The sequence below is a fragment of the Arabidopsis thaliana genome, chromosome 3 (genome assembly GCF_000001735.4).
Source record: "Arabidopsis thaliana chromosome 3, partial sequence".
Lineage (NCBI taxonomy): Eukaryota > Viridiplantae > Streptophyta > Magnoliopsida > Brassicales > Brassicaceae > Arabidopsis > Arabidopsis thaliana.
Window position 1 is genome coordinate 8,367,980 of NC_003074.8, and position 13,272 is coordinate 8,381,251.

General features: G+C 31.7%; 3 protein-coding genes across 8 annotated transcripts; 2 read left to right on the plus strand and 1 right to left on the minus strand.

Moving 5' to 3' along the window:
- Positions 1-5,395: 5,395 nt before the first annotated feature.
- RIC5 (ROP-interactive CRIB motif-containing protein 5) lies at positions 5,396-7,119 on the plus strand (the record flags this gene model as incomplete). 3 transcript variants are annotated; one of them, NM_001338629.1, is made up of 5 exons in its annotated part: positions 5,396-5,606; positions 5,693-5,765; positions 5,947-6,025; positions 6,119-6,219; positions 6,307-7,119. In NM_001338629.1, the coding sequence occupies 3 exons, from the start codon at positions 5,968-5,970 to the stop codon at positions 6,727-6,729; spliced, it is 582 nt and encodes a 193-aa protein (NP_001319624.1). The 3 variants fall into 3 exon arrangements, with proteins under 3 accessions (NP_001319624.1, NP_188980.1, NP_001326715.1); NM_113241.2 differs by lacking the exons at positions 5,396-5,606; positions 5,693-5,765 and having other exon boundaries at positions 5,968-6,025; positions 6,307-6,949; NM_001338630.1 differs by lacking the exons at positions 5,396-5,606; positions 5,693-5,765; positions 5,947-6,025 and having other exon boundaries at positions 6,041-6,219; positions 6,307-6,729.
- Positions 7,120-7,353: 234 nt separating this feature from the next.
- On the plus strand, positions 7,354-8,457 carry AT3G23390 (Zinc-binding ribosomal protein family protein). The gene is made up of 4 exons (NM_113242.4): positions 7,354-7,450; positions 7,668-7,847; positions 8,026-8,100; positions 8,186-8,457. Exons 1-4 carry the CDS (start codon positions 7,448-7,450, stop codon positions 8,243-8,245), a joined length of 318 nt encoding a protein of 105 aa, NP_188981.1. The 5' UTR covers positions 7,354-7,447; the 3' UTR covers positions 8,246-8,457.
- A 7-nt stretch (positions 8,458-8,464) lies between these two features.
- Positions 8,465-10,385, minus strand: FIB4 (Plastid-lipid associated protein PAP / fibrillin family protein). Of its 4 annotated transcripts, NM_113243.4 has the most exons (4): positions 9,971-10,385; positions 9,577-9,813; positions 8,962-9,088; positions 8,465-8,871 (listed from the first exon to the last, which is right to left on the minus strand). In NM_113243.4, exons 1-4 carry the CDS (start codon positions 10,244-10,246, stop codon positions 8,657-8,659), a joined length of 855 nt encoding a protein of 284 aa, NP_566728.1. In that variant the 5' UTR covers positions 10,247-10,385; the 3' UTR covers positions 8,465-8,656. The 4 variants fall into 4 exon arrangements, with proteins under 4 accessions (NP_566728.1, NP_001326953.1, NP_001326951.1 ...); NM_001338633.1 differs by having other exon boundaries at positions 8,465-9,088; positions 9,971-10,326; NM_001338632.1 differs by having other exon boundaries at positions 8,962-9,813; positions 9,971-10,326.
- Positions 10,386-13,272: the final 2,887 nt, after the last annotated feature.

Sequence of the window (13,272 nt, forward strand, 5' to 3'; positions counted from 1 at the left end):
TATCAATGCACGATCCGACTAATTGCGTCATATCCAAGGGGTCTTGTAGAGAGTGATTCTCATTTCATCCTCGAATTCGTCTTAGTGTGTCATATCTAAGGGATTCAAGTTCGGTAAATTAAGAGTCTTCCGCAGCTCTTGTGTGACCATTCGCTCCACCATTCTTATCTTTCGTAGTTTAACTTTTTCATTTAGAATCTAAAAAATATCTTTACACCGATTTAGAGTGCCGACTCTTTGAAAGATTCTCATCACTTTAGATCTAGCCATATGCAATTGTGGCCTTGTGTGGGAGATATACTACATAGCTTCATGTACCTCAACTCATGAAGATTATATATGCAAGAGCCATATTAACCATCAATCGAAAGAAAAGCTATCTTACATACAAAATTTTATTTTACTTGAAAGAGCCATGAGTGATACGAAATTAGAAAACAAAGATCTTTTTTAGTATGCCCAAAAAAGGTCGAGGTTGCCAAATAGTCATAGATCAAAGTTAAAGATAAACATTTGACTATGTTATTCGGGAGCTTGTGGTCTAGTGGTAAGGAGACGGGCTTGGGACGCTAACACGTTTCAAGTTTAATTTACTTGCTGAGTGAAAATTCAACACATTTTCCTGGACACCCGCATGGATATGGGCTCATACTTACGGCCGAGTTGAATATCTGGAGATAAGGATTATCTATGGGCTGCACCTCCCTCAAAGATTAGTATGGACCTTCCATAGGTTAGGATCTACTCGGAGTTAACAAAAAAAAACACGTTTGACTATTTCAGATAAAATAATAAACAATATATTACTTTATTTATAATCTTTTATAAAAAAATAGACTAAATTTAAAGCTAAAGGGATATAATACAAGAAGTTTTTTTCTATTATTTCATTTATATATGTTGTAAAATTTTCAATAATTAAATGTTTGAAATTTAGTTTCAAACTTAGAAAATATATACTCATACCCAAAAAAGAATTAAAAATATATATATACAATTTGGAAATGAAATATGTATTTTTAAAACTATAGCTCTATGAATTAAATAATTTGACTGTGGGATGATTTGGTAAACATTAATTAGATTATCGCATTAATAGTGAATTTTTAATACGATAGCTTCATTAATTAAAAAGTTCAATCTAATTTTTTAAGAGATCTTTGTAATTAACTTCATTTATGTATTCACTAAAAATTACCAAGAATTGAGAGTATATAAATTTAATTTTTAAAGTGCATTTAAAACAAAACTATTTATGGAAAGGATCTATATCTTTGTAAAAATATTTAAATATATATTAGCTTTTCTCATTTTATAGTTTTATTAGATTCCTTTTAATTTTTTTTAATAAATTAACTCAAAAGTTTAATATGCGTTGTGTGTTTATTTGATACACATTATGCATACCCAATTACTACTAGACACAATTGCAATAAATCGCGTTTCTTTCAACCATGCATGCAGAAGAAGAAGTTCTATATATAAATAATAAATGTTATAGGAAGAAAGATAAGCAGGAAACATTGGACATACAATAGACTTCAATATCCATCTCTAACCGAAAAAAGAAGAGATCTCTTGAAGTTATTTTACAATGGAAACCTGGATTGAAATCATAATAGGCATTGTCATTGCACTGGTCCTCGCGGTGATTGTGTTTGGTTTCCTTAAGTTGCTCGGCGTTAAGTTCTCCAAGAAAACAACGACAACAACCGATGCGTGAAGCAAAACATCTTATTTGGGAAGTTGTTGACTATAATAAAAACTAGTCCTGCAAATTATGTAGATATAATCATATAAGTTATAATTAAGAAATAAAGTAAATTACCAAACTATATATTTAAAATATATATACATTGTACATAGTGGTTACTGTGTATGCATACTATTTTTCTCAATAAGATGATTAGAATTACTTATGGCTTTCCTAAAAAAAGAAAAAACCGTATCTCCCGCATTTGCCAAAAAAACGACTCGCAATCATCTTAAAATAAAATTGAAGAAATTGCATTGAAACCACCAAATAAGGGAAAATCTTCTGGCTATCCGTTGACTGCCAACTTCTACATCCAATAATCATCCGCCACGTAGCTTTTATATATAGAAGTTTAAATGTTTGATTGGTTATATTGTAAGTGCCATTTACAGCCATATTATTTTTGTAAAGACCAAATTGTTTTTAATCATGTTGTAGTTTTGTTTTTAAAGTTACAACCAAAAAAATAAAAAATATTTTTGTTTTGACCGTAAATCTTTAATTTTCTATATCCTATTATTTTGTGTTGTAGGTTGTTCTTTTTCTTTCTTCTCTAATTTTTTGTCACGATTATTTTCAACTAATAATCTAAAATATAGTTATATGAATAACACAGAAAGTATTTTATACATTTAGATAAATGATTTATATATTTATATAGATTCCATTTACCTAGATGTGCATAATTCAATTTTTATTTTTATTATATAATTGTTTTTAAATAATTTTACTAATTATGATATATAATTTTATTATTTTAAAAATATAATTTATAAATACAAAAATACAAATTTAAATATTTATTAATCATAATTTTTAGTTACAATTAATAAATTTATTTATAAAATCCTATATTCTTTAAATCTACAAAGTCAAAAAGTTATAGCCAAGATTTACAATCATATTTAAATCTAAAGCTTACACACTTATAGCCAATATTCTACAGCAAATAATCTACATCTATAGTCTAACCAATCATCCACTAAATTATTATGTGATGGAATTCAATTGGAAATCTAAATTTAAAAATGAAATTATATTTGTAAACTTATTTAAGAAGAAAGGTGAATTGCTAAAAAATAGCTTAATTTTCTTGTTATGTTTTGATGAAAATCTGTTTCCTTTTACTTAAATTAATTCAAAAGATTAATGTGCTTTGAGTTTTATGGATAAACATCATGCGTACCCAATTATTGTAAGACACAATATCAAATTATCAATTAATTGTGATTCTTTCAATTAATTACCTATAAAATCCACTTTGTTGTATATATAAATAAATGTTGTAAGAAGAGATAGAAACAGGAAACGTTTTGCCAACTTCAAACTCCGTTTCTAACAAAAAAAAAACGTGATATCTTTTAGTTGTTTTACAAATTACAATGGACCTATGGATTATAGTGATATTAGTTATTGTTGCAGTGTTATTCGTGGCGATTGGGTGTACTATCAGTTGTTGTTGCCCCAGAGTGTGTTCCAATGAAGAAGACGGAGACTAATGCGAGAAGGACGCATCAAGCATCTATATGGCAAAAGAAATCTCTTTTATGAAATATTTAAATAAATTTTAATTTGTAACTTCTCAATTTAATAAATTGTTGGAGGTTGTTAACTATGATATAAAAAAAAAGCTAATTTTTCAAATTTTATAATAACTTCGTAGTTATCTAATATCAACTAGCAAAAATAAACGAAAAATACTATATGAATCAACTAGTGTAATGACTTTAGAATAGTTAAGAATTTTTTTTTTTTTTTTTAATAGTTAAGAAATACCTCCCAAAATTCTGAATGTTTTGTATGAACATCCTCAATACAAGAAATACGCGAGAGATATTAATAAGCCTTTGGATCTAGGCACATGCAATTGTGGCCTTATGTGGGAGATATACTACATAATTTCATGTACCTCAACTAATGAAGATTATAGGCAAGAGCCATTGTTTTGATAGTACCCATCGATCGAAATAAAAAGTACCCTACATACGGAATTTATTTTACTTGAAAGAGCAATGAGTGATACGAAATTACAAAACAAAGGTCTTTCTTTGGTATGCCCAAAAAGGGTAGAGGTTGCCAAATGGTCATAGATGATAGTTAACTATAACCATTTGAATATGTTATTCGGGGCTTTGCGGCCTAGTGGTAAGGAGACGGGCTTGGGAAGCTAATACGTTCCAAGTTCGATCTACCTGATGCGCGAAACTCCAAACACATTTTTTTGGATAGGAACCATCTATGGGATCCATCTCCCTCAAAAGTTAGACTGGACCCCTCCATAGGACTCGAATCTACTTTGAATTAAAAAAAAATGATTATGTTAGATGAAATAATAAACAATAGATTATTGCATTTATGATATCTTATAAAATAGACTAAATCTATAGGTAAAGAGATATATTTTAAGAAGTTTTTTTAAAAATTATTTCATATATAAATATGGTAAAGTTTTTAATAATTAAGAGTTTGAAATTTAGTTTCAATCTTAGAAAATATATACTCATACCCAAAAAAAACTTAAAAATATATATATACAATATGGAAATGAAATATGTATTTTTAAACCTATAGCTTTGTGAATTAAATAATTTGACTGTGGGAGGATTTGGTTAACATTTTGTTTTTTTGAAACATTAATTAGATTATTGCATTAATAGTGATTTTTAAATACAAATAGCTTAATTAATTAAAAAGTTTACTCTAATTTTTAAGAGACCTTTGTAATTAATTTCATTTATGTATTCAATAAAACTTTCCAAGAATTTAGAGTCTATAAATTTAATTTTTAAAATGCATTTTTTGTAACTATTTCTGGAAAGGAAATCTGTCTTTGTAAAATAATTAAATATATATTATAATAAACTTTTAAAGAAAATCAGATTCCTTTAAGAAAAATTTAAGAATTTAACTCAAAAGTTTAATGTGCTTTGTGTGTTTATTGATACACATCATGGATACTCAATTACTGTTAGACACAATTGCAATAATTGCGATTCTTTAAACCATACATGGAGAAGAAGAAGTCCTATATATAATAAATGAATGTTATAAGAAGAGAGATAGCTAGGCAGGAATCTTTGGACATATAATAGACTTCAAACTCAATTTCTAACCAAAAAACGAGATCTCTTTAAGTTATTTTACAATGGAATTGTGGATCAACATCTTATTAGGCATTGGCATTGCACTGGTCCTCGGGGTGATTGTGTTTAGTTTCCTTAAGTTGCTCGGCGTTAAGTTCTCCAAGGAAAAAACGACACCAACCGATGTGTGAAGCAAAACATCTTATTTGGGAAGTTGTTGACTACAATAAAAACTAGTCCTGCAAATTATGTAGATATAATCATATAATTTATAATTAAGAAATAAAGTAAATTACCCAACTATATATTTAAGATATATATACATTATACATAGTGGTTACTGTATATGCAAACTATTTTGCTCAATAAGATGATTAGAGATTTACTTTTGGCTTTCCCTAAACAAAAAAACCGTATATCCCGCGTTTGCCAGAAAAAAAACGACTCAAAATCAGCTTAAAATAGAATTGAAGAAATTGCATTGAAACCACCAAATAAGGGAAAATCTTCTGGCTATCCTTTGACTTCCAACTTCTACATCCAATAATCATCCGCCACGTAGCTTTTATGCATATGTAAAAAAGAAATAGGCAAGAAAAAAAGAGAGCCTTTGTGATCGAACAAAGAGGACAACATTTGAGATTTCTTTCTTCTTACGTTACCTCTCTCTTAAACAAAACAAGAAACAAGATAACAACACAAATAAGTTTGAGAAAAAAACTTTTTGATTTGAAGATAGTAACATTTTGTGTAGTTTTCTTAACCAGGTATCATTTTCTTCTTCTCCAAACAGAAATAGATGTGTGTGTTTTTTATCTTATCGTTTGTTTATATATTCCTCTCAAATTTGCAGAAACTCATAGCTCTTGGACATCTATATGAATCTATTTCTTTGTTAAATAGGGTTTTATCTACTCCACAAACATGTAAGTTCTTTTTTATTTTTCTTAAGATTCTTATCGCAATAGGATTCACGCAAAAACAATTTAATTCTTTGGCCAATCTATGCATTACCGAAAGTTGTATCCCTAAGAGAAGAAGAATCTCAAAGAAAAAATATTAATTTATGAAAAAATGTTTATTTTTTTTCCTTGGTGTGCAAGCTAGGTATGCATCTGCAAGTTGAATATGACCTCACCTATGAAGGGTCTATTAAAAGGTTTGAGGTACATTGCTCGTATCTTCGGTGAGTTTATTTGTTCTCGAAACAAAGATCATATATGTCTATACAATTACCAAAAATCAGATTCTTAAATCTTATAAAAAAAAATTGTTGTAGAGGATGAGAAGGAACCAGAGATGCAGATTGGAATACCAACCGATGTCAAACATGTTGCTCATATAGGATGGGAAGGGCCCTCAGCTACCACCCCAAGCTGGGTATATCCTTCTCTCAATATTTTTATAACATATTCTACATATCTTTTGTTTGTGGATTAGGTCAAATATTTTCATGGGAATATGCAGATGCATGATTTCAAGCCTACCGATCAAACGAAGACTGAGACGAAAGGAACATCTAACAAAAAACCTGGGAGTTCCGGGGAGAAACATAGGAAGGGAAGACGTAAAACATCAACAGGAAACAACTCACCTACAGAATCTCCATCAAGGGTAGGAGGATCAGTAAGGCCATCAAAACGCAACACGGGGAAACAAAGAGAGCAGAACACGGGTTCAGGGTCAGAGTCAGGTTCAGGATTAGAGTTACCTCAACAGACTGATCAGTTTGTTGTACCAAAACAATCAAAGCAAAAAAAGTCAAAAGGATCAGCAACAGGAGGAGGCGAACCTCCTCCATCTAATGAACCATCAAACAAGAAAGAAACAGATATATCTGTGAGAGCGGTTTACCCTTGTGCGGGTCTTGGAAGTTCTACAGGAAGATGAAAGATGAGGAACAAAGAAAGAGAGTGTTATATTTTCAAGATTAGACTAGAGTGTGGTGGTGGTGGTGGTATTGTTTCTTCTCATGATTGATCTACACACTTTAGTCTTTTCTCTCCCTTTTGTTGGAAATGCCTTTGCATTACAAGACCAATGTTTTATATCGCGTCGAGAAAAGAGAACCCTTTGATGATTGTGAACCAGGGATGTGAAATATATGCTTGCTTAACACTCTTAAATTATTCTCAAGGAATCTTTCGATTGTGTTCTTAGGATTCAATTAGTAATAGACTTGAGTGTGTTTGACATATCTATTGGGCTTCGATTGTTTGTTGCGTTTACATGTTATAATAGGTTTTTATTTCTTGGTTCAAACGAAACCAAAACTTAAAAGTAAATCATTTTTTTCTACTGAATTTTGTTTTTGATGCTTTTGATTTCATTTGATCACTTCAACTTTAGTTCCAGGGTCTTGACGATTTAATTCAAAAAGCAAAAAAATCAATAGGAAACAAAAACTCATAAAGGACTTTGACATACAGATGGGCCCATTGTTTATGACCAATCCTTATACTATATATGGGCCTTATTAGTTAAACCTAAGGCCCAAAGTCAGATTAGGGTTTTCAGAAAGTGTACTATAAATTCTTCTTCTTTAAACAACTTCGTCTAGTGGAACGACGACGGCACAAAAGCTTCACCGGAGATCAGAGACGCGAAAATGGTAAATTGTTTCTTCTCTTTCGATGTGATTTTGGAATTTGTAAAGTTCGTTGACTTTGAAGAACAACAATACATGGTTGATTGATTTATTGTATTGTTTTTCAGATCTATCATAAAAGTTTTCAATCTAAATGATGTTTGTATTTTGATTAACCTTAAAAGTCTCTTGATTTTGTATGTGTGTGAGTGATTCATTTTTGATTTTATGAATTTTGAAGGTGAACATTCCAAAGACAAAGAACACTTACTGTAAGAACAAGGAATGCAAAAAGCATACTTTGCACAAGGTTACCCAATACAAGAAGGGTAAAGACAGTCTTGCTGCTCAAGGAAAGCGTCGTTATGACCGTAAACAATCTGGTTATGGTGGTCAGACTAAGCCTGTCTTCCACAAAAAGGTAACATTGATTATCATGCATTGATTGTTTTTTCAGTTTGAATTAGGTCTAGTTAGTTGAAATGAGGTAGTTTTAAGGAACCATTTATAGTAGAATTTTGGAAGTGAGCTGTGAGGAAACAGACATTCCAATAGTCTCAGTTTTGGACTGAGATACATCTTGTGAATCTTGTTAACAGGCTAAGACCACGAAGAAGATTGTTTTGAGGCTTCAGTGTCAAAGCTGCAAGCACTTTTCGCAGCGTCCTATCAAGGTGCATAGAACATAGATCAGTTCATTATACCGGATTTGTAACTTGGTAATTTGCTTACATTGTGTTGGTTTGTTGTTTATTTCAGAGGTGCAAGCATTTCGAGATCGGTGGTGACAAGAAGGGAAAGGGAACATCTCTGTTTTAAGTTGGTTTCATCTTATTTTCTGCGATTTTTGTACTTGCTGGATTTGGAATCCATTTGTTTTAGCTCTCTCGTATAAGATTGTCTCATCTTTGCTTGTTAACTCTATATTTTGAATCATCAAGATATGGTTTTGCTGTTAATCATTGACCTTCGATATTTTTTTGCCAATCCGTTCTCTCTACCAACCTAAGAAAAAATCACTAATATCTCACATTAGAGGGTGCAAAATTTGGAAGGTCTATATCATTGTCCAATTTTCTGAGTCATACAAATTCTTTCATATGATTCATTGAACAAGACACTCATTTACTTATAAAGCGCATTTATATGTTCACATGATTTGTACAAAACTCATGAGACTGCATCAAGCAGAAAGTATTTATTTATCTTTACATGTCAAAGCTTTGAGAATTAAGCAATGACGAATACCCTAAGTTCACCTCTGTCCCCGCGAGTTATGCGCATGGTATCATCAACATAGGTAACTTCGAAATCCCCAGTTCCAGGGTTTGACGATGGTCTGAAACTGTCGGGAAGCCTCGGGATATCAAACGGAGGAATCTGCGACAAGTTTCCCGATGTCTTCACAGTTGTTTTCTCAAATGTTATCTTGATCTTGCAAGTGCCTGTTTTCCCCATAAATGTCAAAGATACAGATAAGTTATTTTGCTCTTACACAATTCGATAAACTTAATGAGAGAAAGGGAAATGCAAACCTAAGAGTTCAAACTTGTGTGCCAATGTCGCAGTGGCTTCTAATGGCGGAAATGGCCAAGGGGCTCCTAATTCCACCTCTGCTATGTTATCAAAATCTTTGCTAAACACATCAATCCGTTGAAACACCTGTTTTAATGATTCAGAAACAAGAGATAATATTAAAGAAGTTTGCTTTCTACCGATTCAGGTATGGTTCTTTGCCAAATTTAAACCAAAGAAAGCTAGATTCTAAGCTCATCACCATTCAAACTCAACCAAGAATAAAGATGATTGACTAAGACCGTACACATAAACTTGGCAATATAGAAAAAAATGATTAAGGAGTAGATGACATTGCTAGATTCTAAGCTCCTCACCATTCAAGCTCAACAAAGACTACCAATGATAGACCAGACCGTACACATAAACTTGACAATATAGAAAAAAGTTTGCTTTCGAGTATAAGATGACATTACCAAATTGTAACCTCAGAAAGCTAGATTCTTAGCTCAGCCCCATTCAAACTCAAGCAAGACTATTGATGATAGACTAGACCATGCACATAAACTCCTCAACAACTTACCCGAAAAACCGAATCTTGACGGGTAAAAACAGAGCAATGATTCAAGAATTACCTGGCCAAGAGTAACAGGGATCAAACGTCCAGTAGGTAGACCAGGACGGCTACCACCTAAAGACCGAGAAGAGAACGCACTACTATACAACAGCCTCCATTTCCCTTGAAGCTTATCAAGATCATCGGTTAAATCAACCGGTCCCCCAGCAGTTTCAAGTTCTTTAGCAGCCACTTCAGCTCTTTCTAAATCATCAACACTCGCCACAAGTCCTCTGTTTAATCCCGAAACTACACTCTGCAATTTCTCACAACACAACACATCACAAATCAAATCTGAAAAATCTTCCCAAAATTCACTCTATAATCGAATCTTAACAGTAATATAAACCCTAATTCCAAAGAAACGAAACCAATTTCTTATAATTTCACCGATTGGTTTGAATCAGACTCACAAGTAATTTGAGTTTGAGTAATGCAATTTGCTTGTCGTCTCCTCCTGATCCAGATGATGATGGTGGTGGGTCACTTTCTCCGCCAATGGATACTTCAACGAGAGACGAATTAGCAGCGAGGTTTCTCTTCTCCGGTACAGTGAAACCCAAACGAGACGATTTTGGAGTAGTTAAGGGAGAAAAGGAGTATCTGATGGATGGTGGAGGAGAACGGTGGTCGGAAAGAAGAGCTGGTGGTGAAGGTAGTAGTGACGAGAAAGTAGAAGAAGTCGCCATTGTTGAGAAGGAAAAAAAAACGAAGAGAGTGAGATAATTTGTAGAGAAGAAGAAGAAGAAGAAGACTTTAATTATTATGTGATTTGAGAAGCACCACGGGTTATTAGCGCGTATACGTGTGTGCGTAAACGAAATTGCATATTACTTTCTGAGTAAAATGATGTCGTTTTGTGCCACAAAATTTTAATTTGCTTTGGTTGTATTATTATGGACCATATGCAGTACTTTGATTTTAATCTATGTAGATAATACTAGATTAAGACCCACATATATAAAATTAAATATTGATTTTATTGATGTAAAACATATAAATTTCGACCATAGACATTGCCCAATTTTTTTTCTCCTTTTTCCATTTAAGTATGGCCCAATAAAGACCCACATCGTATGTTTTGTCACTCGGAGGCAGCATGATCCAATACTTATATACAGGTGTGTTTTTCTCTTTTAGTCATATGACATTCATGCCTTCCATTTATTTGGATATCATTTTAGAACAAATTTTTAGGCTTTTAGTAGTATATAAAGTTTGAAAATAATGTAACTTCATATCCAATATATATTTGTCTTTTGAATTTCTTTTGCTTAGTTGGTATCCATTCTAGTTGTCTATATTGAGTTAAGTTTTTTTGTTTTTTTCTGAAAGAAAAAATTAAACATTCATCTTGGAGATTACGTGAACATTTGCCGTGTTCTCTTTATTTGGGGAAATCTCCCAGTTTTATGGAGACATTTCATATTTAATCAATAAGGTTTGGTTGCTATGTTCTTCTTGTCTTAAGAAATCGTCCAAATTTTGTGGCATTTAATGGTTGGAACTGCAAAATTGTGTGGCTAGAACTGCAATTTATGATAAGCTTTTAGCAGTTTGGTTCGAAATATATGTTTGGTGAACAAAAGATATTTACAGTATGAGAATAGTAGCTGATATTAAAGTTAAGAAGAGAACTTGGTACTGGAGCTATAATGGTCAAGCTAAGACGATGTAGATATAATTACAATTTGGAAGAAGAACAAGTTGAAATATAAGAATATAGAATTGCGAATTGCGAATAATGAAAAGATAACTACTGCAAGAGATTAAGAACAGATTATGGATAACCACTTGTGTTTATATTAGGCTTGCATTAAAAGCTTTGATATGCTTAGTTGACGTTTTTGTGCTTAGTTCTGCCGTTTTCTGTTTGTGTCCATGAATCCACGTGTTAAACCATCTGCTGTACAAGGTTTTTTAGTCTTTCAATTTCCCAATTTGTGTTATTTGCAACATGTAAATGCTAATGACAAGCTACATGTTAATGCTGGAAAAGAAAAGTAGACGTTAGTTCGAATGGATCTAGATGATTCTATACGTACTATTCGATATTCGATCTTCTATTTTTTTCACTATACTCGAAGACATTGGTGCAAATTAAATATTCTAACTAGATGTTGGTTGTTAATTTTTCTAATTATTTAGTATTTGTTGCAGTGTCCCACGATTACATGAAGTTATATAGTAATTTAATAATAAATATGATAATAAAGATATTGAAAACCCCTAGTTTATCACTTTATTGGTTAACCAAAAATTCATTAATGATTATACATAAAGAGGTCTTTGGTTCGAGTCTCAGATACTACAATTTATTATCAGATTTGCAGATTTATGGAGACAAGTGTATAAGAAATCTTCAACGATATATAATTATAGCCATCATTGAAATTCTCCATCAAAAGCATAAAAAAAACGAAAGAAATGCCGTCTCTCGTGAATCTAATAAAGGCGAAATGAACTTTTTGTAGCAAAATTGTTTATATAACAAAAACATGATAATAAAGATAACTTACGCATAAAATATCGGTAGTTTTTAGTATCCGCGTATAGTTTACTTAACTAAAGGAAATATGGTATTATGACTTTTTAACACAAGATTTTAACTGGGCAGAAAGTAACATGAACGGAAAAGGTCTACAAAGTGGGGTTATCTTGAAAATGCCGTATATAACCTGTTATCGCTATTTTACTTTACATTATCGCTTAATTAATTAATGACAACTTGTGACATCTTTAATTGCGTCCAACAACATTTTTTTTGACTTTTAAACAATAAGCTATAATGACATTTTATTTTTAGAAGCTATACTTACACAGTGACACATAATAATTCAACTAAACAACCCACTGTACCCGATTGAATATTTTACAAGCCATGAAGGTTTTAAGAAGATTTTGTTGCTGATGCCTCGGCTAGCTTGAAAATGTTTTATGGATTTTACGCAAACACGTCATTTTGACAGTGTTTTAGAGATTTGTTTTTGTCTACAACTAATATATAATTAAGCTTTGGAGCCATTGAAAATATTTGGTCGATAAATAATAATCACAAAGTGTACCTCAATCATAGAAATGGAATGCTATGGTCCATATAACTTGAAATATTGTAGTCATAAAATTACGATATCACCTAACGGAAAATAGTCTTAACATTTGAACATAACATGTGTTCAGAGAAGTTATAAATAAGTGTTCAGAGAAGTGATTTTTTATTTCTAAGTTATAAATAAGTGTGAAAAAGTAACTTATGACTAAAAAATATTTTGTGAACTTTTTAATATTATTATTTTTGCAAAACAACGCACTATATATGTACCTCGTACACTCTAATTAGCTCATCCACCACGGTAAAATTTATTTATTATTTTGCATTTTTTATTTGGTTAAGCTGAAACATATCATTATCACCAAGCAATTATATATGTACCGATAACCCATGCTGAGGAAATTTTCTAACCAAACCTTTGGGATCAGAATATATATTAGTAAATAATCATACTTTAACTTAGATTACACTAAAAACTAGTTATCGTTTTAGAGTTTTTTTTGTCTGACGAGATCTCGGATGCTTCGATTACACCTGACTTGTTAGATGGGATGCATGACCACATTTTGGCTAACATGGCGTGCAAACGATGACGTGGAGGCAACTGATTGGCTCCACTGATTCCCACAAATTTGTTGCAAAATCAAAAGTAGGGCCAGACTA

Bases quoted from the DNA above. Each gene is read 5' to 3' on its own strand.
- AT3G23390 (NM_113242.4), top strand. The intron at 7,848-8,025 runs GTAACATTGATT...TCTTGTTAACAG, and splicing joins AGCCTGTCTTCCACAAAAAG to GCTAAGACCACGAAGAAGAT. The intron at 8,101-8,185 runs GTGCATAGAACA...TGTTTATTTCAG, and splicing joins TTTCGCAGCGTCCTATCAAG to AGGTGCAAGCATTTCGAGAT.
- FIB4 (NM_113243.4), bottom strand. From the start codon at position 10,246: ATGGCGACTTCTTCTACTTTCTCGTCACTACTACCTTCACCACCAGCT. The intron at 9,089-9,576 runs GTAATTCTTGAA...TCATTAAAACAG, and splicing joins TCCCTGTTACTCTTGGCCAG to GTGTTTCAACGGATTGATGT. The intron at 8,872-8,961 runs GTTTGCATTTCC...TGGGGAAAACAG, and splicing joins ACACAAGTTTGAACTCTTAG to GCACTTGCAAGATCAAGATA.